Source organism: Panulirus ornatus, chromosome 28 (assembly GCF_036320965.1).
Source record: "Panulirus ornatus isolate Po-2019 chromosome 28, ASM3632096v1, whole genome shotgun sequence".
NCBI classification, from domain to species: domain Eukaryota; kingdom Metazoa; phylum Arthropoda; class Malacostraca; order Decapoda; family Palinuridae; genus Panulirus; species Panulirus ornatus.
This window is the reverse complement of record NC_092251.1, coordinates 18,254,805-18,277,734: the sequence shown is the minus strand read 5'-3', so window position 1 is coordinate 18,277,734 and position 22,930 is coordinate 18,254,805. Positions and strand designations below refer to the sequence as shown.

Below are 22,930 nucleotides of genomic sequence, written 5' to 3'. Positions count from 1 at the left end.
TCGCTGACGCGGGAAATGAGAGAGAGAGAGAGAGAGAGAGAGAGAGAGAGAGAGAGAGAGAGAGAGGACGATCATACTCACCGGGTTTGATGTCTTTCTTGGCTACGGTGCAGCGTCCTCTGTCGTGTGTGTTGAGGAAGTCCAGGGCGGAGGAGGCGCTGGGGAAGGTCTTGTGTGTGCCGTACGATACTTGCGGCACGGGCTTACCCTCCGTCGCGCCGGACTGATTCTTGGACGCTTTCTTATTTTTCTTGGCCTTGACCGTCTTAAAGACAGTCATGACCCTGCCGGTCACCGTGGCCTTGACCTCATTGGTGATGTTACTTTTACGGAGGTTCTCCAGGGCCGTGAGGAAGTAGGACTCGGCCGCCTTGTAGTCGTGTAGCCTAGCACTGCAGTAGCCTAGGATCTCGAAGGAGTTCCAGACGAGCTCCTCCGGGCAGTGGAAGGAGAGGCTCTTCTTCGCGTCGGTTCTAGCGTCGTCAAACTGCTCCAGGAGAAGGGACGCCCAGCCCCTCTTCATGTACCTGACGGCGAGAGCTGTGGTGTTCTGAGCCGGGGTCTTCATCACACACTTCTTCATCACCTCCAGTGCCTTGCTGGCGGACGCCTCATTGGGAATGAGGATGTCGTACACTTTCTCGTAATTGCTGGCGTCTTCCTCACTCTTCCTGGAGTAATTTTCTTCCACACACAGCGTCTGAACCTCATTCATCTGGGCTATGTACTGTACCCTTTCCAAATCTGTTTTCAGCTCCTGAAAGAGAAAATGAAATGATTTGAGTCATTACTGATGGGTGATAAAGATACCCTTCCCCTCCCACACCCCGACACAAAGATGATGTTTGATGACTTCAGATAATTATGATCACCTCTGGTGGGATAATGTCCCACGTCGTAGAACTCATGAAAAATGTCAAACACATATGAGGACACAACCTCTGGCTCTGTATCAGATGGTGGACACCAGCTGACCTGCAGGGACACAGGTGACCTGTCCCGTCCAGCCTCACCATCAGCTGACCCGCTTCACTTAGCACCCTTGACCCAGCTGAGTGTGGGTAGTTTCACTTGGCACCCTGACCCAGCTGGGTGTGACCCCCCTCACCTGGCACCCTGACCCAGCCGGGTGTGACCCCCCCTGGCACCCTGACCCAGCCGGGTGTGACCCCCTCACCTGGCACCTTGACCCAGCCGGATGTGACCCCCCCTCACCTAGCACCCTGACCCAGCCGGGTGTGACCCCCCTCACCTGGCACCCTGACCCAGCCGGGTGTGCCCCCTCACCTGGCACCCTGACCCAGCCGGGTGTGATCCTCCTCACCTGGCACCCTGACCCAGCCGGGTGTGCCCCCTCACCTAGCACCCTGACCCAGCCGGGTGTGACCCCCTCACCTGGCACCCTGACCCAGCCGGATGTGACCCCCCTCACCTAGCACCCTGACCCAGCTGGGTGTGACCCTCCTCACCTGGCATCCTGACCCAGCCGGATGTGACCCCCCCTCACCTGGCACCCTGACCCAGCCGGGTGTGACCCCCCTCACCTGGCACCCTGACCCAGCCGGGTGTGACCCCCTCACCTGGCACCCTGACCCAGCCGGATGTGACCCCCCCCTCACCTGGCACCCTGACCCAGCCGGGTGTGCCCCCTCACCTGGCACCCTGACCCAGCCGGATGTGACCCCCTCACCTCACCTGGCACCCTGACCCAGCGGGTGTGCCCCCCCCTCACCTGGCACCCTGACCCAGCCGGGTGTGATCCTCCTCACCTGGCACCCTGACCCAGCCGGATGTGACCCCTCCTCACCTGGCACCCCTGACCCCAGCCGGATGTGCCCCCTCACCTCACCTGGCACCCTGACCCAGCCGGGTGTGCCCCCCCTCACCTGGCACCCTGACCCAGCCGGGTGTGATCCTCCTCACCTGGCACCCTGACCCAGCCGGATGTGACCCCCTCACCTCACCTGGCACCCTGACCCAGCCGGGTGTGCCCCCCCTCACCTGGCACCCTGACCCAGCCGGGTGTGGCCCCTTCCCTCACCTGACACCCTGACCCAGCCGGGTGTGCCCCCCCTCACCTGGCACCCTGACCCAGCCGGGTGTGCCCCCCCTCACCTGACACCCTGACCCAGCCGGGTGTGACCCTCCTCACCTGGCACCCTGACCCTGCCGGGTGTGACCCCCCCTCACCTGGCACCCTGACCCAGCCGGGTGTGACCGCCCCCCCCCCCCCCCTCACCTGGAAGTCCTTCATGATGGTGTCGAGGAGGCCGGAGGAGCGGATCCCGCTGCATATGTTGTCATACAGGACCTTGAAGGACGGGGAGGGCGGAGGAGGAGGCTTGTGGTGGCTGGTCTGCCCCGGGAGGTGGTCCGTGTGGCTGGATGGTGGCACACCTCCTGCACCATCTGCCCCCGCCTGCAGGAGGGGAGGTGTAGCCTTCTCCTCCTCCTTCTGAAGTAGTCCTTCTTGTATCTTCTTCAGGATTTCTTCATAGGCAGCGGCCATGATCCTGTGTGGAGGAGGGAAGGCCTTGTGTTAGAGGCACCGCTACACCCGACCCTCACAACACCCAACTGTCCAACACCTCAACTCAACACAGCTCCTGTGTTGTTGTCATGATCAATATATGAGAATTTTTGGAATTATCTTCACAGGAATGCCACAAGGTAGCCCTCACCTTGCAGGTAAAGTTATACAGTAGCCCTCATCTTGCAGGTAAAGTTATACAGTAGCCCTCACCTTGCAGGCGAAGTAACCCTCACCTTGCGGGTAAAGTTACAGAGTAGCCCTGTCCTTGCAGGTAAAGTTACAGAGTAGCCCTGTCCTTGCAGGTAAAGTTACAGAGTAGCCCTCACCTTGCAGGTAAAGTTATACAGTAGCCCTCACCTTGCAGGTAAAGTTACAGAATAGCCCTCAGTTCCCAGGTAAATGTGCATAGTAACCCTCACCTTGCAGGTAAAGTTGTAAGAGTCACGCACATGCTATCAATTTTTCATTAAGTATTTGTGATCATCATTTTACTGCCAGTGCGACCTGAGGTACACACTGGCCAGCCTCGTCACACCGTCCACTAGTGTGTGTCGTAGTGTGTCATAAGACCATAGTCCAGAGTACTATAGATGTAAGGACTTATTTTTTCCAGTAAACCTGCAAAGGCCACCTGGTCTTTACTGAGTACCACGGAACGAGGAAAGACCCGATCAACTTCTTAGCAACTCAGCCTTACAGGTCAGAGAACATGACTGTAGGGCTGACTGTGTCAGAGAACGTGACTATAGGGTCTGGTGGGTCAGAGAAGGCGACCAGGGTCTGATGGGTCAGAGAATGTGACTGTAGGGTCTGATGGGTCAGAAAACATGAATGGAGGGCCTGGTGGGTCAGAGAACGTGACTGTAGGGCCTAGTGGGTTTAGAGAACGTGACTCTAAGGTCTGGTAGGTCAGAGGACGTGACCTTAGTGCCTGGCGGGTCAAAGAACGTGACTGTAGCCTCTGGTGGGTCAGATAACGTAACTTTTGGGTTTGGTGGGTCAGGGAACGTGACTGTAGGGACTTGTGGGTTAGAGAACGTGATTGGAAGGCCTGGTAGGTCAGAGAACGTGACTATAGGTTTTAGCGGGTCAGAGAACGTGACTGGAAGGCCTGGTAGGTCAGAGAACGTGACTATAGGGACTAGGGACTGGTGGGTCAGAGAACGTGTCTGCAGGATCTGGTGGGTCAGAGAACATGACTTTAGGGTCTGGTGGGTCAGAAAACGTGACTACAGGATCTGATGGATCTGAGAACGTGAGTCTAAGGTCTGGTGGGTCAGAGGACGCGACCTTCAGGGCCTGGTGGGTCAGGGAACGTAACTGTATGGTCTGTTGGGTCAAAGAACGTGGCTTTAGGGCCTGATGGTTCAAAGGAAGTGACTGCAGGGACTGGTGGGTCAGAGAACGTGACTAATAGGGTTTGGTGGGTCGACACTCACAATATGAGATCCCAGTTTTATATTACCACGTACACAAGGACGGTGTCAGGATGAAATGATAATGTGGCTAAAAGAAGTACTTTGCAAGATGACTCTCGCATTACAAAATGATTTTAAACTGATATATTTTCGTGCATGATTTCTTGATTAGATCTGAAAACTTTACTTATATATAACAACACAAAATGATATATGAGGGACTCATTCAACGGAAACAGCAGTAATAGCAGTGTGTCTTCATCACATTAATTCAAATATTACAGTTCGTGATCCAGTCCCCCCCCCCCCCCACCACCACCACCCACACACACACACACACACACACAACACATGATGGAAACACCCTATCACTTATAATGTTTCCCGCTACTCAGTCATTCCTGATGTGTTTCAATTGTAAATATGACCTTTTGACCTGTGTAGTTCGTTACCATTAGACAACTATATCTATTTATTATACTTTGTCGCTGTCTCCCGCGTTTGCGAGGTAGCGCAAGGAAACAGACGAAAGAAATGGCCCAACCCCCCCCATACACATGTATATACATACGTCCACACACGCAAATATACATACCTACACAGCTTTCCATGGTTTACCCCAGACGCTTCACATGCCTTGATTCAATCCACTGACAGCACGTCAATCCCGGTATACTACATCGCTCCAATTCACTCTATTCCTTGCCCTCCTTTCACCCTCCTGCATGTTCAGGCTCCGATCACACAAAATCTTTTTCACTCCATCTTTCCATCTCCAATTTGGTCTCCCTCTTCTCCTCGTTCCCTCCACCTCCGACACATATATCCTCTTGGTCAATCTTTCCTCACTCATTCTCTCCATGTGCCCAAACCACTTCAAAACACCCTCTTCTGCTCTCTCAACCACGCTCTTTTTATTTCCACACATCTCTCTTACCCTTACGTTACTCACTCGATCAAACCACCTCACACCACACATTGTCCTCAAACATCTCATTTCCAGCACATCCATCCTCCTGCGCACAACTCTATCCATAGCCCACGCCTCGCAACCATACAACATTGTTGGAACCACTATTCCTTCAAATATACCCATTTTTGCTTTCCGAGATAATGTTCTCGACTTCCACACATTCTTCAAGGCCCCCAGAATTTTCGCCCCCTCCCCCACCCTATGATCCACTTCCGCTTCCATGGTTCCATCCGCTGCCAGATCCACTCCCAGATATCTAAAACACTTCACTTCCTCCAGTTTTTCTCCATTCAAACTCACCTCCCAATTGACTTGACCCTCAACCGTACTGTACCTAATAACCTTGCTCTTATTCACATTTACTCTTAACTTTCTTCTTTCACACACTTTACCAAACTCAGTCACCAGCTTCTGCAGTTTCTCACATGAATCAGCCACCAGCGCTGTATCATCAGCGAACAACAACTGACTCACTTCCCAAGCTCTCTCATCCCCAACAGACTTCATACTTGCCCCTCTTTCCAAAACTCTTGCATTTGCCTCCCTAACAACTCCATCCATAAACAAATTAAACAACCATGGAGACATCACACACCCCTGCCGCAAACCTACATTCACTGAGAACCAATCACTTTCCTCTCTTCCTACACGTACACATGCCTTACATCCTCGATAAAAACTTTTCACTGCTTCTAACAACTTGCCTCCCACACCATATATTCTTAATACCTTCCACAGAGCATCTCTATCAACTCTATCATATGCCTTCTCCAGATCCATAAATGCTACATACAAATCCATTTGCTTTTCTAAGTATTTCTCACATACATTCTTCAAAGCAAACACCTGATCCACACATCCTCTACCACTTCTGAAACCACACTGCTCTTCCCCAATCTGATGCTCTGTACATGCCTTCACCCTCTCAATCAATACCCTCCCATATCATTTACCAGGAATACTCAACAAACTTATACCTCTGTAATTTGAGCACTCACTCTTATCCCCTTTGCCTTTGTACAATGGCACTATGCACGCATTCCGCCAATCCTCAGGCACCTCACCCTGAGTCATACATACATTAAATAACCTTACCAACCAGTCAACAATACAGTCACCCCCTTTTTTAATAAATTCCACTGCAATACCATCCAAACCTGCTGCCTTGCCGGCTTTCATCTTCCGCAAAGCTTTCACTACCTCTTCTCTGTTTACCAAATCATTTTCCCTAACCCTCTCACTTTGCACACCACCTCGACCAAAACACCCTATATCTGCCACTCTATCATCAAACACATTCAACAAACCTTCAAAATACTCACTCCATCTCCTTCTCACATCACCACTACTTGTTATCACCTCCCCAGTTGCGCCCTTCACTAAAGTTCCCATTTGCTCCCTTGTCTTACGCACTTCATTTACCTCCTTCCAGAGCATCTTTTTATTCTCCCTAAAATTTAATGATACTCTCTCACCCCAACTCTCATTTGCCCTTTTTTTTCACCTCTTGCACCTTTCTCTTCACCTCCTGTCTCTTTCTTTTATACATCTCCCACTCACTTGCATTTTTTCCCTGCAAAAATCGTCCAAATGCCTCTCTCTTCTCTTTCACTAATACTCTTACTTCTTCATCCCACCACTCACTACCCTTTCTAATCAACCCACCTCCCACTCTTCTCATGCCACAAGCATCTTTTGCGCAATCCATCACTGATTCCCTAAATACATCCCATTCCTCCCCCACTCCCCTTACTTCCATTGTTCTCACCTTTTTCCATTCTGTACTCAGTCTCTCCTGGTACTTCCTCACACAGGTCTCCTTCCCAAGCTCACTTACTCTCACCACCCTCTTCACCCCAACATTCACTCTTCTTTTCTGAAAACCCATACAAATCTTCACCTTAGCCTCCACAAGATAATGATCAGACATCCCTCCAGTTGCACCTCTCAGCACATTAACATCCAAAAGTCTCTCTTTCGCACGCCTGTCAATTAACACGTAATCCAATAACGCTCTCTGGCCATCTCTCCTACTTACATAAGTATACTTATGTATATCTCGCTTTTTAAACCAGGTATTCCCAATCATCAGTCCTTTTTCAGCACATAAATCTACAAGCTCTTCACCATTTCCATTCACAACACTGAACACCCCATGTATACCAATTATTCCCTCAACTGCCACATTACTCACCTTTGCATTCAAATCACCCATCACTATAACCCGGTCTCGTGCATCAAAACCACTAACACACTCATTCAGCTGCTCCCAAAACACTTGCCTCTCATGATCTTTCTTCTCATGCCCAGGTGCATATGCACCAATAATCACCAACCTCTCTCCATCAACTTTCAGTTTTACCCATAAATCGAGAATTTACTTTCTTACATTCTATCACATACTCCCACAACTCCTGTTTCAGGAGTATTGCTACTCCTTCCCTTGCTCTTGTCCTCTCACTAACCCCTGACTTTACTCCCCAGACATTCCCAAACCACTCTTCCCCTTTACCCTTGAGCTTCGTTTCACTCAGAGCCAAAACATCCAGGTTCCTTTCCTCAAACATACTACCTATCTCTCCTTTTTTCACATCTTGGTTACATCCACACACATTTAGGCACCCCACTCTGAGCCTTCGAGGAGGATGAGCACTCCCCGCGTGACTCCTTCTTCTGTTTCCCATTTTAGAAAGTTAATACAAGGAGGGGAGGATTTCTGGCCCCCCGCTCCCGTCCCTCTAGTCGCTTTCTACGACACGCGAGGAATACGTGGGAAGTATTCTTTCACCCCTATCCCCAGGGATAATATACGTATATATATACATATACACATACATACACATACACATACATACGCACATATACACACACACACACACACACACATACATATATATACATATGAAAAATGTAAGAAACAATTTAGAAAACTGAAACTTCTAGCTTGAAATGAATGAAAAAAATGAATGTCACATAATGGTTCAACCTCTGGCTATGGAAAAAGGAAATGTATATTTCATTTACACAAACGTCAATAGCAGTTCTCATCAAATTAACCACTGTATCAATAAGCTTCAATGTCTAAGCTACATTTTTCTCCAATTTCACTATTTTCTTGTCAAAACACCATGTATGAAAACTATCACTCCAGTAACACAACTATAAACATTTACTTCCCCTTTAAAAAAAAGTTCTGGGGAAGTCTGTCTCGATTCACTGCGGGAAACTCTACCACCTGGCGAGGTTTGTGTTGCAATGGTTCCCGATTCACAAACGTAGTAGCATCACTGGTGGGCCAAGGTAGTTCCGTTTGCGAAGAGGCGCTTTATATGATGTCTTGACACACGATGATCTTAACGAGGTGATGATAGAGGTCCAGTGGAAGTGTTGGTCAGCGATGGGCAATTTCCTTGCCATGCTGAAGGACACAGTTCCCGTCACGGCGATTCTCTTCCACCGTCTGGGAGGAGCCACGATGACGCCGCTCTTTATTTAATATGTTCAAATTCCTTTTCACGAGACTTTAAATATTCCATGGGCATTCCTGGACCTCTAGAGAAGCCAGTTCCCTTCAAAATGATTTTAAACTGATATATTTTCGTGCATGATTTCTTGATTAGATCTGAAAACTTTACTTATATATAACAACACAAAATGATATATGAGGGACTCATTCAACGGAAACAGCAGTAATAGCAGTGTGTGTCTTCATCACATTAATTCAAATATTACAGTTCGTGATCCAGTCCCCCCCCCCTCCCCAACCAACCAACCAACCCACACACACACACACACACACATACACACAACACATGATGGAAACACCCTATCACTTATAATGTTTCCCGCTACTCAGTCATTCCTGATGTGTTTCAATTGTAAATATGACCTTTTGACCTGTGTAGTTCGTTACCATTAGACAACTAATATGTTTAAAATCTTGTTTGTACGTTAAATGAATTTAATCTTGGAAGATGATATGCGTGTGTCGCGTTGGTTATAATTGCTTGCATATGCCTAATGTTCTGTGGTACTGACCAGGCATCTGCTTCCATGGTTCCATCCAGTTCCTCCAGTTTTTCTCCATTCAAACTTACCTCCCAATTGACTTGACCCTCAATCCTACTGTACCTAATAACCTTGCTCTTATTCACATTTACTCTTAACTTTCTTCTTTCACACACTTTACCAAACTCAGTCACCAGCTTCTGCAGTTTCTCACATGAATCAGCCACCAGCGCTGTATCATCAGCGAACAATAACTGACTCACTTCCCAAGCTCTCTCATCCCCAACAGACTTCATACTTGCCCCTCTTTCCAAAACTCTTGCATTTACCTCCCTAACAACCCCATCCATAAACAAATTAAACAACCATAGAGACATCACACACCCCTGCCGCAAACCTACATTCACTGAGAACCAATCACTTTCCTCTCTTCCTACACGTACACATGCCTTACATCCTCGATAAAAACTTTTCACTGCTTCTAACAACTTGCCTCCCACACCATATATTCCTAATACCTTCCACAGAGCATCTCTATCAACTCTATCATATGCCTTCTCCAGATCCATAAATGCTACATACAAATCCATTTGCTTTTCTAAGTATTTCTCACATACATTCTTCAAAGCAAACACCTGATCCACACATCCTCTACCACTTCTGAAACCACACTGCTCTTCCCCAATCTGATGCTCTGTACATGCCTTCACCCTCTCAATCAATACCCTCCCATATAATTTACTAGGAATACTCAACAAACTTATACCTCTGTAATTTGAGCACTCACTCTTATCCCCTTTGCCTTTGTACAATGGCACTAGGCACGCATTCCGCCAATCCTCAGGCACCTCACCATGAGTCATACATACATTAAATAACCTTACCAACCAGTCAATAATACAGTCACCCCTTTTTTTAATAAATTCCACTGCAATACTATCCAACCCTGCTGCCTTGCCGGCTTTCATCTTCCGCAAAGCTTTTACTACCTCTTCTCAGTTTACCAAATCATTTTCCCTAGCCCTCTCACTTTGCACACCACCTCGACCAAAACACCCTATATCTGCCACTCTATCATCAAACACATTCAACAAACCTTCAAAATACTCACTCCATCTCCTTCTCACATCACCACTACTTGTTATCACCTCCCCATTTGCGCCCTTCACTGAAGTTCCCATTTGCTCCCTTGTCTTACGCACTTTATTTACCTCCTTCCAGAACATCTTTTTATTCTCCCTAAAATTTAATGATACTCTCTCACCTCAACTCTCATTTGCCCTCTTTTTCACCTCTTGCACCTTTCTCTTCACCTCCTGTCTCTTTCTTTTATACGTCTCCCACTCAATTGCATTTTTTCCCTGCAAAAATCGTCCAAATGCCTCTCTCTTCTCTTTCACTAATAATCTTACTTCTTCATCCCACCACTCACTACCCTTTCTAATCAACCCACCTCCCACTCTTCTCATGCCACAAGCATCTTTTGCGCAATCCATCACTGATTCCCTAAATACATCCCATTCCTCCCCCACTCCCCTTACTTCCACTGTTCTCACCTTTTTCCATTCTGTACTCAGTCTCTCCTGGTACTTCCTCACACAAGTCTCCTATATATATATATATATATATATATATATATATATATATATATATATATATATATATATATGTTTCTTTCTTTCAAACTGTTCGCCATTTCCCGCATTAGCGAGGTAGCGTTAAGAACAGAGGACTGGGCCTTTGAGGGAATACCCTCACCTGGCCCAATTCTCTGTTCCTTCTTTTGGAAAATTAAAAAAAAAAAAAACGAGAGGGGAGGATTTCCAGCCCCCCGCTCCCTCCCCTTTTAGTCGCCTTTTACGACACGCAGGGAATACGTGGGAAGTATTCTTTGTCCCCTATCCCCAGGGAAAATATATATATATATATATATATATATATATATATATATATATATATATATATATATATATATATATATATATATATATATATATATAGTTGATAGAGATGCTCTGTGGAAGGTATTAAGAATATATGGGGTGGGAGGCAAGTTGTTAGAAGCAGTGAAAAGTTTTTATCGAGGATGTAAGGCATGTGTACGTGTAGGAAGAGAGGAAAGTGACTGGTTCTCAGTGAATGTAGGTTAGCGGCAGGGGTGTGTGATGTCTCCATGGTTGTTTAATTTGTTTATGGATGGGGTTGTTAGGGAGATGAATGCAAGAGTTTTGGAAAGAGGGGCAAGTATGAAGTCTGTTGGGGATGAGAGAGCTTGGGAAGTGAGTCAGTTGTTGTTCGCTGATGATACAGCGCTGGTGGCTGATTCATGTGAGAAACTGCAGAAGCTGGTGACTGAGTTTGGTAAAGTGTGTGAAAGAAGAAAGTTAAGAGTAAATGTGAATAAGAGCAAGGTTATTAGGTACAGTAGGGTTGAGGGTCAAGTCAACTGGGAGGTGAGTTTGAATGGAGAAAAACTGGAGGAAGTGAAGTGTTTTAGATATCTGGGAGTGGATCTGGCAGCGGATGGAACCATGGAAGCGGAAGTGGATCATAGGGTGGGGGAGGGGGCGAAAATTCTGGGAGCCTTGAAGAATGTGTGGAAGTCGAGAACATTATCTCGGAAAGCAAATAGGTATGTTTGAAGGAATAGTGGTTCCAACAATGTTGTATGGTTGCGAGGCGTGGGCTATGGATAGAGTTGTGCGCAGGAGGATAGATGTGCTGGAAATGAGATGTTTGAGGACAATGTGTGGTGTGAGGTGGTTTGATCGAGTAAGTAACGTAAGGGTAAGAGAGATGTGTGGAAATAAAAAGAGCGTGGTTGAGAGAGCAGAAGAGGGTGTTTTGAAATGGTTCGGGCACATGGAGAGAATGAGTGAGGAAAGATTGACCAAGAGAATATATGTGTCGGAGGTGGAGGGAACGAGGAGAAGAGGAAGACCAAATTGGAGGTGGAAAGATGGAGTGAAAAAGATTTTGTGTGATCGGGGCCTGAACATGCAGGAGGGTGAAAGGAGGGCAAGGAATAGAGTGAATTGGATCGATGTGGTATACCGGGGTTGACGTGCTGTCGGTGGATTGAATCAAGGCATGTGAAGCGTCTGGGGTAAACCATGGAAAGCTGTGTAGGTATGTGTATTTGCGTGTGTGGACGTATGTATATACATGTGTATGGGGGTGGGTTGGGCCATTTCTTTCGTCTGTTTCCTTGCGCTACCTCGCAAACGCGGGAGACAGCGACAAAGCAAAAAAAAAAAATATATATATATATATATATATATATATATATATATATATATATATATATATATATATATATATATATATATATACGCAGAACCTTTAGTTCACCGTGAATAGATATATACAACAATCACCACTGGAGAGAGAACATAAAAACGGTGAGTACTTTCGTTTATTACATCCTCAGTCAGAGTTGGGTAGATACAGGTGTTGAGATCCTTAAAAGTATAGAGGTAGCAGTGAGGCGAGGCTTCATTAATTCCCATGGAGAGCAGGTGGGCACTAATTATGTGGCATGACATCTGACCTTCCTCTCCTTACATTGTGTATAGACAGGGTTATTCTGGTGGATACTTCTTAATGATTATTTCAGTTAAGCGTTTGTCACATTTAGAATGGGCAAAAGACATATTTACATTATGATCAAATGTGCCAGTGATCAAACATGATTCATTTAGATTTCTTTCACTGAAACAATTTGATTCAGCTATTATGAAGTATACATATAAGATATCCAGGTGGTTAACGACATTACTGTCTCCTTTTGTGGGCATCATTACAGAATCATTCGTAAGATACAGCGAGCCGAGCATTAGGTTAGAAAGCTGATATCCCTAAATGTAAAATATCCTTAAAGATGAGTGAGTTTTGATGAGAAATCGCCGTTCACCAACGTCCAGGTAAATGGTGTGTTATCCTTCCTCCCAAACATCTTGGGAAGCAACATTGAGGGCATCCCAAGGAAAACATAATTAAACTAATAAAACTGTGTGTAGATAATTCATCTTTTGTGTTTGAGGGCAAACATTACACACAACAATTCGGTATGGCCATGGGTAATCAATCCCCTCTCTCTCCTGTGTTGGCAAATATCTACATGGAACATTTTGAAAGCCATTTGCTAAACATTAAAAAGGAACAAAACATAGTTTGGATCCAATATGTAGACGACGTACTTTGCTGTTGCCCTAATAATCTACCCATTGAGAACTTTCTACGTTAAACTCGATAGCTCCTTCCATGAAGTCGAAATGAATAATGTTACTTTTTTTGGATGTAGAGGTCATCAAGGATAAAGTTATCTTGAAAACTAAGGTTTAAAGAAAACCTACTAATATATTTTCTCAAGTCCACTATCATTCAAATCATCATACTAATGTAAAAAGATTGGTTTTCAATATCTATGTCTCTGAGAGCATATAGGATTTCAGATCTTGAATTTTTATATGAAATGAAAATGATTCAGTACATTTGACAGAAGCTAAGAAACCAACAAGTATACCTAACCAGTGTCATGATACAGTAAGGAAACGTTTCTACAGTGGCCAAAATAATAAGCCAGAACATAAAAGTTACCAAAGAACCCTTGTTCTTCGAAGAACCTCCCATGAGAATTTTCTCGAATGTGTTCACATTCCCAAAAAAAAATAATTTTTTTTTTTTTTTTGCTTTGTCGCTGTCTCCCGCGTTTGCGAGGTAGCGCAAGGAAACAGACGAAAGAAATGGCCCAACCCACCCCCATACACATGCCTTGATTCAATCCACTGACAGCACGTCAACCCCGGTATACCACATCGCTCCAATTCACTCTATTCTTTGCCCTCCTTTCACCCTCCTGCATGTTCAGGCCCCGATCACACAAAATCTTTTTCACTCCATCTTTCCACCTCCAATTTGGTCTCCCTCTTCTCCTCGTTCCCTCCACCTCCGACACATATATCCTCTTGGTCAATCTTTCCTCACTCATTCTCTCCATGTGACCAAACCATTTCAAAACACCCTCTTCTGCTCTCTCAACCACGCTCTTTTTATTTCCACACATCTCTCTTACCCTTACGTTACTTACTCGATCAAACCACCTCACACCACACATTGTCCTCAAACATCTCATTTCCAGCACATCCATCCTCCTGCGCACAACTCTATCCATAGTCCACGCCTCGCAACCATACAACATTGTTGGAACCACTATTCCTTCAAACATACCCATTTTTGCTTTCCGAGATAATGTTCTCGACTTCCACACATTCTTCAAGGCTCCCAGAATTTTCGCCCCCTCCCCCACCCTATGATCCACTTCCGCTTCCATGGTTCCATCCGCTGCCAGATCCACTCCCAGATATCTAAAACACTTCACTTCCTCCAGTTTTTCTCCATTCAAACTCACCTCCCAATTGAATTGACCCTCAACAATACTGTACGTAATAACCTTGCTCTTATTCACATTTACTCTTAACTTTCTTCTTTCACACACTTTACCAAACTCAGTCACCAGCTTCTGCAGTTTCTCACATGAATCAGCCACCAGCGCTGTATCATCAGCGAACAACAACTGACTCACTTCACAAGCTCTCTCATCCCCAACAGACTTCATACTTGCCCCTCTTTCCAAAACTCTTGCATTCACCTCCCTAACAACCCCATCCATAAACAAATTAAACAACCATGGAGACATCACACACCCCTGCCGCAAACCTACATTCACTGAGAACCAATCACTTTCCTCTCTTCCTACACGTACACATGCCTTACATTCTCGATAAAAACTTTTCACTGCTTCTAACAACTTGCCTCCCACACCATATATTCTTAATACCTTCCACAGAGCATCTCTATCAACTCTATCATATGCCTTCTCCAGATCCATAAATGCTACATACAAATCCATTTGCTTTTCTAAGTATTTCTCACATACATTCTTCAAAGCAAACACCTGATCCACACATCCTCTCCCACTTCTGAAACCACACTGCTCTTCCCCAATCTGATGCTCTGTACATGCCTTCACCCTCTCAATCAATACCCTCCCATATGGAATACTCAACAAACTTATACCTCTGTAATTTGAGCACTCACTCTTATCCCCTTTGCCTTTGTACAATGGCACTATGCACGCATTCCGCCAATCCTCAGGCACCTCACCATGAGTCATACATACATTAAATAACCTTACCAACCAGTCAACAATACAGTCACCCCCTTTTTTAATAAATTCCACTGCAATACCATCCAAACCTGCTGCCTTGCCGGCTTTCATCTTCCGCAAAGCTTTTACTACCTCTTCTCTGTTTACCAACTCATTTTCCCTAACCCTCGCACTTTGCACACCACCTCGACCAAAACACCCTATATCTGCCACTCTATCATCAAACACATTCAACAAACCTTCAAAATACTCACTCCATCTCCTTCTCACATCACCACTACTTGTTATCACCTCCCCATTTGCGCCCTTCACTGAAGTTCCCATTTGCTCCCTTGTCTTACGCACTTTATTTACCTCCTTCCAGAACATCTTTTTATTCTCCCTAAAATTTAATGATACTCTCTCACCCCAACTCTCATTTGCCCTTTTTTTCACCTCTTGCACCTTTCTCTTGACCTCCTGTATGGGATGTATTTAGGGAATCAGTGATGGATTGCGCAAAAGATGCTTGTGGCATGAGAAGAGTGGGAGGTGGGTTGATTAGAAAGGGTAGTGAGTGGTGGAATGAAGAAGTAAGAGTATTAGTGAAAGAGAAGAGAGAGGCATTTGGACGATTTTTGCAGGGAAAAAATGAAATTGAGTGGGAGACGTATAAAAGAAAGAGACAGGAGGTCAAGAGAAAAAAAAATAATGTTCAAGCAATATTCAAATACGACAGCGCCATCAAGAAAGCCCTCATCAAAAAAGCCCATCAAATAATAAAGGTATTATTTATGAAGACCTATGTAAAAATTGTAACCAATTTCATATTGGAGAATCAGGGAAAGAATTGAAGACTAGGATCTGGCAACAAAAGTATAGTGTTAGGTTAGCCCAATAACAACGGCATATTTCAACATAAAGCTGCCTTTGATCACCATATGACATGGAAGGAATTAAGACCATCGCTGAATCAAATTGTTTCAGTGAAAGAAATGTAAATGAATCATGTTTGATCTCCGGCACATTTGATCATAATGTAAATATGTCTTTTGCCCATGCTAAATGTGACAAACTGTTAACTGAAATAATCATTAAGATGTATCCACCAGAATAACCCTGTCTATACACAATGTAAGGAGAGGAAGGTCAGATGTCGTCACATAATTAGTGCCCACCTGCTCTCCACGAGAATTAATGAAGCCTCGCCTCACTGCTACCTCTATACTTTTAAGGATCTCAACACCTGAATCTACCCAACTCTGACTGAGGATGTAATAAACGAAAGTACTCACCGTTTTCATTTTCTCTCCAGTGGTGATTGTTGTATATATATCTTCACGGGGAACTGAAGGTTCTGCGTATATATACATTCATATATATAAATATATATATATGGATGGATGGATGTGCTGGAAATGAGATGTTTGAGGACAATGTGTGGTGTGAGGTGGTTTGATCGAGTAAGTAACGTAAGGGTAAGTGAGATGTGTGGAAATAAAAAGAGCGTGGTTGACAGAGCAGAAGAGGGTGTTTTGAAATGGTTTGGGCACATGGAGAGAATGAGTGAGGAAAGATTGACCAAGAGGATATATGTGTCGGAGGTGGAGGGAACGAGGAGAAGAGGGAGACCAAATTGGAGGTGGAAAGATGGAGTGAAAAAGATTTTGTGTGATCGGGGCCTGAACATGCAGGAGGGTGAAAGGAGGGCAAGGAATAGAGTGAATTGGAGCGATGTGGTATACCGGGGTTGACGTGCTGTCAGTGGATTGAATCGGAGCATGTGAAGCGTCTGGGGTAAACCATGGAAAGCTGTGTAGGTATGTATATTTGCGTGTGTGGACGTATGTATATACATGTGTATGGGGGTGGGTTGGGCCATTTCTTTCGTCTGTTTCCTTGCGCTACCTCGCAAACGCGGGAGACAGCGACAAAGCAAAAAAGAAAAAAAAGATATATATATATATATATATATATATATATATATATATATTTTTTTTTTTTTTTTTTTTTTTTTTCATACTATTCGCCATTTCCCACATTAGCGAGGTAGCGTTAAGAACAGAGGACTGGGCCTTTGAGGGAATATCCTCATATGGCCCCCTTCTCTGTTCCTTCTTTTGGAAAATTTAAAAAAAAATGAGAGGGGAGGATTTCCAGCCCACCGCTCCCTTCCCTTTTAGTCGCCTTCTACGACATGCAGGGAAATATATATATATATATATATATATATATATATATATATATATATATATATATATATATATATACACCGGAAGGATCTTGTTGCTCGGGCTGACTTCTCGCAGTATGAAGCTCCTCTGTAATGCTAATGCTATTTTGTGTCAACCCGCCATAATGTGTGTGTGTGTATGTGTGTGTGTGTATGTGTGTGTATAGACTGGATGTGTTGTTTTGTTTAGATATGGGCTTCTGCCTTAAACCAGCCAGCACTGGACAGTTCCTGTGTCCTTTTTACTTTCCCCAAAACAAACAAAATTGCCAAGTGCAACATTCGGTTTAACTAAAAGGGAATAAGACATGAAATCAATCATCATCATGAATCAACGAGTTTTGATGAAACTACAAAAATCTCGTACACTCCACAATGACGTCAGGAGGCGAGGGTGGGCTTGTGTCGCGCCCTCACCATCCAAGTTATTCTTACGTACTTCTGTAGGTTAGTTCAGTAACTGATTCCTTCTTAGGTATACCCTTACCTCGACTGTCCAGCGTGACGGGGTTAATGACCGATGTGATGTCTATGATCAGTCTCCTTCCGTCAACATGAAGATCAAGAATGTGGAGTCCCGGCGAAGTATATTTACAAAATCCAACGACAGATGGGCGTGCGGCAACACTGTTGATGAACACAGGCAACAACCAGTAAAACAGCTTGATCGCATCACCGAGGAGAACTTGAGTGACCCGTGAGGGTGTGGGTGGAGTGGTCTGTGAGCCACGGGTGACGACGGCAGGGTATGGACGTGTGTGAGGTGACCACCACGAGCAGCCGCCAAGTACCGCCCCGATCACTCACGTGGGGGCCTGGCGCAAACCCCCCCACCACACACGGACCACCTCCCTGACCCGCGTCCTTGGTATCTACTTTCGGATCCATGACGTGTACTCATATTGCACATGCATACTACTAAAACCCTGATCCAGTGACGTAGAAGATCGTAGACATTACACTATGTGTATGTGTTGTGTGGATGATGGTTGCGAGGCGGTGTGTGGCAACTGTTGCAGGTGGTGTTGGCACCTTAATGGGTCCCCCCAGACCACAGGGCCCCCAACCCCCCCCCCCCCCCCCGAACACAACCTGCAGCTAAAATTGTACCTCAATATTGCCAACGTTTTCCCTCTTACACACACAGCGCGAGGGGACGCCGCAGTGAGCAAATTATCAAGTTTTCTGTCGGTAGTGCTGGTGGTGGAGGATTCGGCGGTAGTGGTCAGCTAATCCGGAAATCGACATGTAAAAATAGAATAATAGCAACGCATTAACATGACCAGACGGAACGGAGATAAACACGCCCAGAAACATGCATCTTCCGTGATACCTACAAGATCGCTCTGTAAGGCAATATTTAGAAAATCATTCCTGGCAACAATGAAGAACAAAGGACTTATTTGTAGCCGATCCACCACATACCGTATGATCGGTGGCCACGACAACCAACACCAAACTATAACTCCTGATACAATGAAAATAATGCCTCCTGTAACAATGCCTGCAAATATTATATATATATATATATATATATATATATATATATATATATATATATATATATATATATATATATATCATATACATATACTTATTCGCCTTATCCCACGTTAGCGAGGTAGCGTTAAGAACAGAGGAGTGAGCCTTAGAAGGTCTATCCTCACTTGGCTCACCTCTGTTCCTTCTTTTGGAAAATTATAAATGGAGGAGGAAGATTTCCAGCCCCCTGCTCCCATAAAACAATATGCCCCTATTTTCTTTAGCTTCTTTTTGACATCTCTTTTCTGACTCAATTTTCTACCAGTGGTATCCATTTTCTTCTGTTTCTACTATTGGTACCTATCTACTCATCCCCTCATTACAAATTCTACAGAACCTGCTGCAACACTATTCTATATTCTGGCAATGAATTTCTAGTTCTGAGTTTATATTTCTAGAGAAATTGTTTAGCTTAGTATAATCATCACTATATCCCTTTTTCGGTTTTGGTTTCCTTTCTGATCTTAGTGCTGTTTCTTTACTTCCAAAACAATGAAATATGAGCACTCATGATTACTTTTCCTGAGTGAAGCACTATTTCCTTTTGTTTTTTACTTCCAGGGTGCTGCATGCAAATATGAGATCAAGTTCAACTCTGATGAATTACATGTTGGAAAAAGTCTTTTCTTTTCTTTTTTTTTTATTATACTTTGTCGCTGTCTCCCGCGTTTGCGAGGTAGCGCAAGGAAACAGACGAAAGAAATGGCCCAACCCCCCCCATACACATGTATATACATACATCCACAGACGCGAATATACATACCTACACAGCTTTCCATGGTTTACCCCAGACGCTTCACATGCCTTGATTCAATCCACTGACAGCACGTCAACCCCGGTATACCACATTGATCCAATTCACTCTATTCCTTGCCCTCCTTTCACCCTCCTGCATGTTCAGGCCCCGATCACACAAAATCTTTTTCACTCCATCTTTCCACCTCCAATTTGGTCTCCCTCTTCTCCTAGTTCCCTCCACCTCCGACACATATATCCTCTTGGTCAATCTTTCCTCACTCATTCTCTCCATGTGCCCAAACCACTTCAAAACACCCTCTTCTGCTCTCTCAACCACGCTCTTTTTATTTCCACACATCTCTCTTACCCTTACGTTACTCACTCGATCAAACCACCTCACACCACACATTGTCCTCAAACATCTCATTTCCAGCACATCCATCCTCCTGCGCACAACTCTATCCATAGCCCACGCCTCGCAACCATACAACATTGTTGGAACCACTATTCCTTCAAACATACCCATTTTTGCTTTCCGAGATAATGTTCTCGACTTCCACACATTCTTCAAGGCTCCCAGAATTTTCGCCCCCTCCCCCACCCTATGATCCACTTCCGCTTCCATGGTTCCATCCGCTGCCAGATCCACTCCCAGATATCTAAAACACTTCACTTCCTCCAGTTTTTCTCCATTCAAACTCACCTCCCAATTGACTTGACCCTCAACCGTACTGTACCTAATAACCTTGCTCTTATTCACATTTACTCTTAACTTTCTTCTTCCACACACTTTACCAAACTCAGTCACCAGCTTCTGCAGTTTCCCACATGAATCAGCCACCAGCGCTGTATCATCAGCGAACAACAACTGACTCACTTCCCAAGCTCTCTCATCCCCAACAGACTTCATACTTGCCCCTCTTTCCAGGACTCTTGCATTTACCTCCCTAACAACCCCATCCATAAACAAATTAAACAACCATGGAGACATCACACACCCCTGCCGCAAACCTACATTCACTGAGAACCAATCACTTTCCTCTCTTCCTACACGTACACATGCCTTACATCCTCGATAAAAACTTTTCACTGCTTCTAACAACTTTCCTCCCACACCATATATTCTTAATACCTTCCACAGAGCATCTCTATCAACTCTATCATATGCCTTCTCCAGATCCATAAATGCTACATACAAATCCATTTGCTTTTCTAAGTATTTCTCACATACATTCTTCAAAGCAAACACCTGATCCACACATCCTCTACCACTTCTGAAACCACACTGCTCTTCTCCAATCTGATGCTCTGTACATGCCTTCACCCTCTCAATCAATACCCTCCCATATAATTTACCAGGAATACTCAACAAACTTATACCTCTGTAATTTGAGCACTCACTCTTATCCCCTTTGCCTTTGTACAATGGCACTATGCACGCATTCCGCCAATCCTCAGGCACCTCACCATGAGTCATACATACATTAAATAACCTTACCAACCAGTCAACAATACAGTCACCCCCTTTTTTAATAAATTCCACTGCAATACCATCCAAACCTGCTGCCTTGCCGGCTTTCATCTTCCGCAAAGCTTTCACTACCTCTTCTCTGTTTACCAAATCATTTTCCCTAACCCTCTCACTTTGCACACCACCTCGACCAAAACACCCCATATCTGCCACTCTATCATCAAACACATTCAACAAACCTTCAAAATACTCACTCCATCTCCTTCTCACATCACCACTACTTGTTATCACCTCCCCATTTGCGCCCTTCACTGAAGTTCCCATTTGCTCCCTTGTCTTACGCACTTTATTTACCTCCTTCCAGAACATCTTTTTATTCTCCCTAAACTTTAATGATACTCTCTCACCCCAACTCTCCTTTGCCCTTTTTTTCACCTCTTGCACCTTTCTCTTCACCTCCTGTCTCTTTCTTTTATACATCTCCCACTCAATTGCATTTTTTCCCTGCAAAAATCGTCCAAATGCCTCTTTTTTCTCTTTCACTAATAATCTTACTTCTTCATCCCACCACTCACTACCCTTTCTAATCAACCCACCTCCCACTCTTCTCATGCCACAAGCATCTTTTGCGCCATCCATCACTGATTCCCTAAATACATCCCATTCCTCCACCACTCCCCTTACTTACATTGTTCTCACCTTTTTCCATTCTGTACTCAGTCTCTCCTGGTACTTCCTCACACAGGTCTCCTTCCCAAGCTCACTTACTCTCACCACCCTCTTCACCCCAACATTCACTCTTCTTTTCTGAAAACCCATACAAATCTTCACCTTAGCCTCCACAAGATAATGATCAGACATCCCTCCAGTTGCACCTCTCAGCACATTAACATCCAAAAGTCTCTCTTTCGCACGCCTGTCAATTAACACGTAATCCAATAACGCTCTCTGGCCATCTCTCCTACTTACATAAGTATACTTATGTATATCTCGCTTTTTAAACCAGGTATTCCCAATCATCAGTCCTTTTTCAGCACATAAATCTACAAGCTCTTCACCATTTCCATTTACAACACTGAACACCCCATGTATACCAATTATTCCCTCAACTGCCACATTACTCACCTTTGCATTCAAATCACCCATCACTATAACCCGGTCTCGTGCATCAAAACCACTAACACACTCATTCAGCTGCTCCCAAAAGACTTGCCTCTGATGATCTTTCTTCTCATGCCCAGGTGCATATGCACCAATAATCACCCATCTCTCTCCATCAACTTTCAGTTTTACCCATATTAATCGAGAATTTACTTTCTTACATTCTATCACATACTCCCACAACTCCTGTTTCAGGAGTATTGCTACTCCTTCCCTTGCTCTTGTCCTCTCACTAACCCCTGACTTTACTCCCCAGACATTCCCAAACCACTCTTGCCCTTTACCCTTGAGCTTCGTTTCACTCAGAGCCAAAACATCCAGGTTCCTTTCCTCAAACATACTACCTATCTCTCCTTTTTTCACATCTTGGTTACATCCACACACATTTAGGCACCCCACTCTGAGCCTTCGAGGAGGATGAGCACTCCCCGCGTGACTCCTTCTTCTGGTTCCCATTTTAGAAAGTTAATACAAGGAGGGGAGGATTTCTGGCACCCCGCTCCCGTCCCCTCTAGTCGCTTTATACGACACGCGAGGCATACGTGGGAAGTATTCTTTCACCCCTATCCCCAGGGATAATATACAAATATATATATACATATACACATACACACACATACACATACATACGCACATATACACACACATACACATACATATATATACATATTTCTTTTCTTTTAATTTCTACAAATTTACATCTCT

At 44.7% G+C, this 22,930-nt stretch overlaps 1 protein-coding gene across 1 annotated transcript in view; it reads right to left on the bottom strand.

The window, feature by feature from the left end:
- Positions 1-18,162, bottom strand: part of LOC139757876 (SET and MYND domain-containing protein 4-like) — a 35,991-nt gene extending 17,829 nt beyond the window's left edge. Inside the window, exons 1-3 of the mRNA XM_071678794.1 lie at positions 17,801-18,162; positions 2,240-2,513; positions 82-757 (exon numbers count right to left, since the gene is read on the bottom strand). Of these exons, the coding sequence (XP_071534895.1) occupies positions 82-757; positions 2,240-2,509 (946 nt within the window). The 5' untranslated portion in view covers positions 2,510-2,513; positions 17,801-18,162. The remainder of the gene's footprint in view (positions 1-81; positions 758-2,239; positions 2,514-17,800) is intronic.
- Between the last annotated feature and the right edge of the window lie 4,768 nt (positions 18,163-22,930).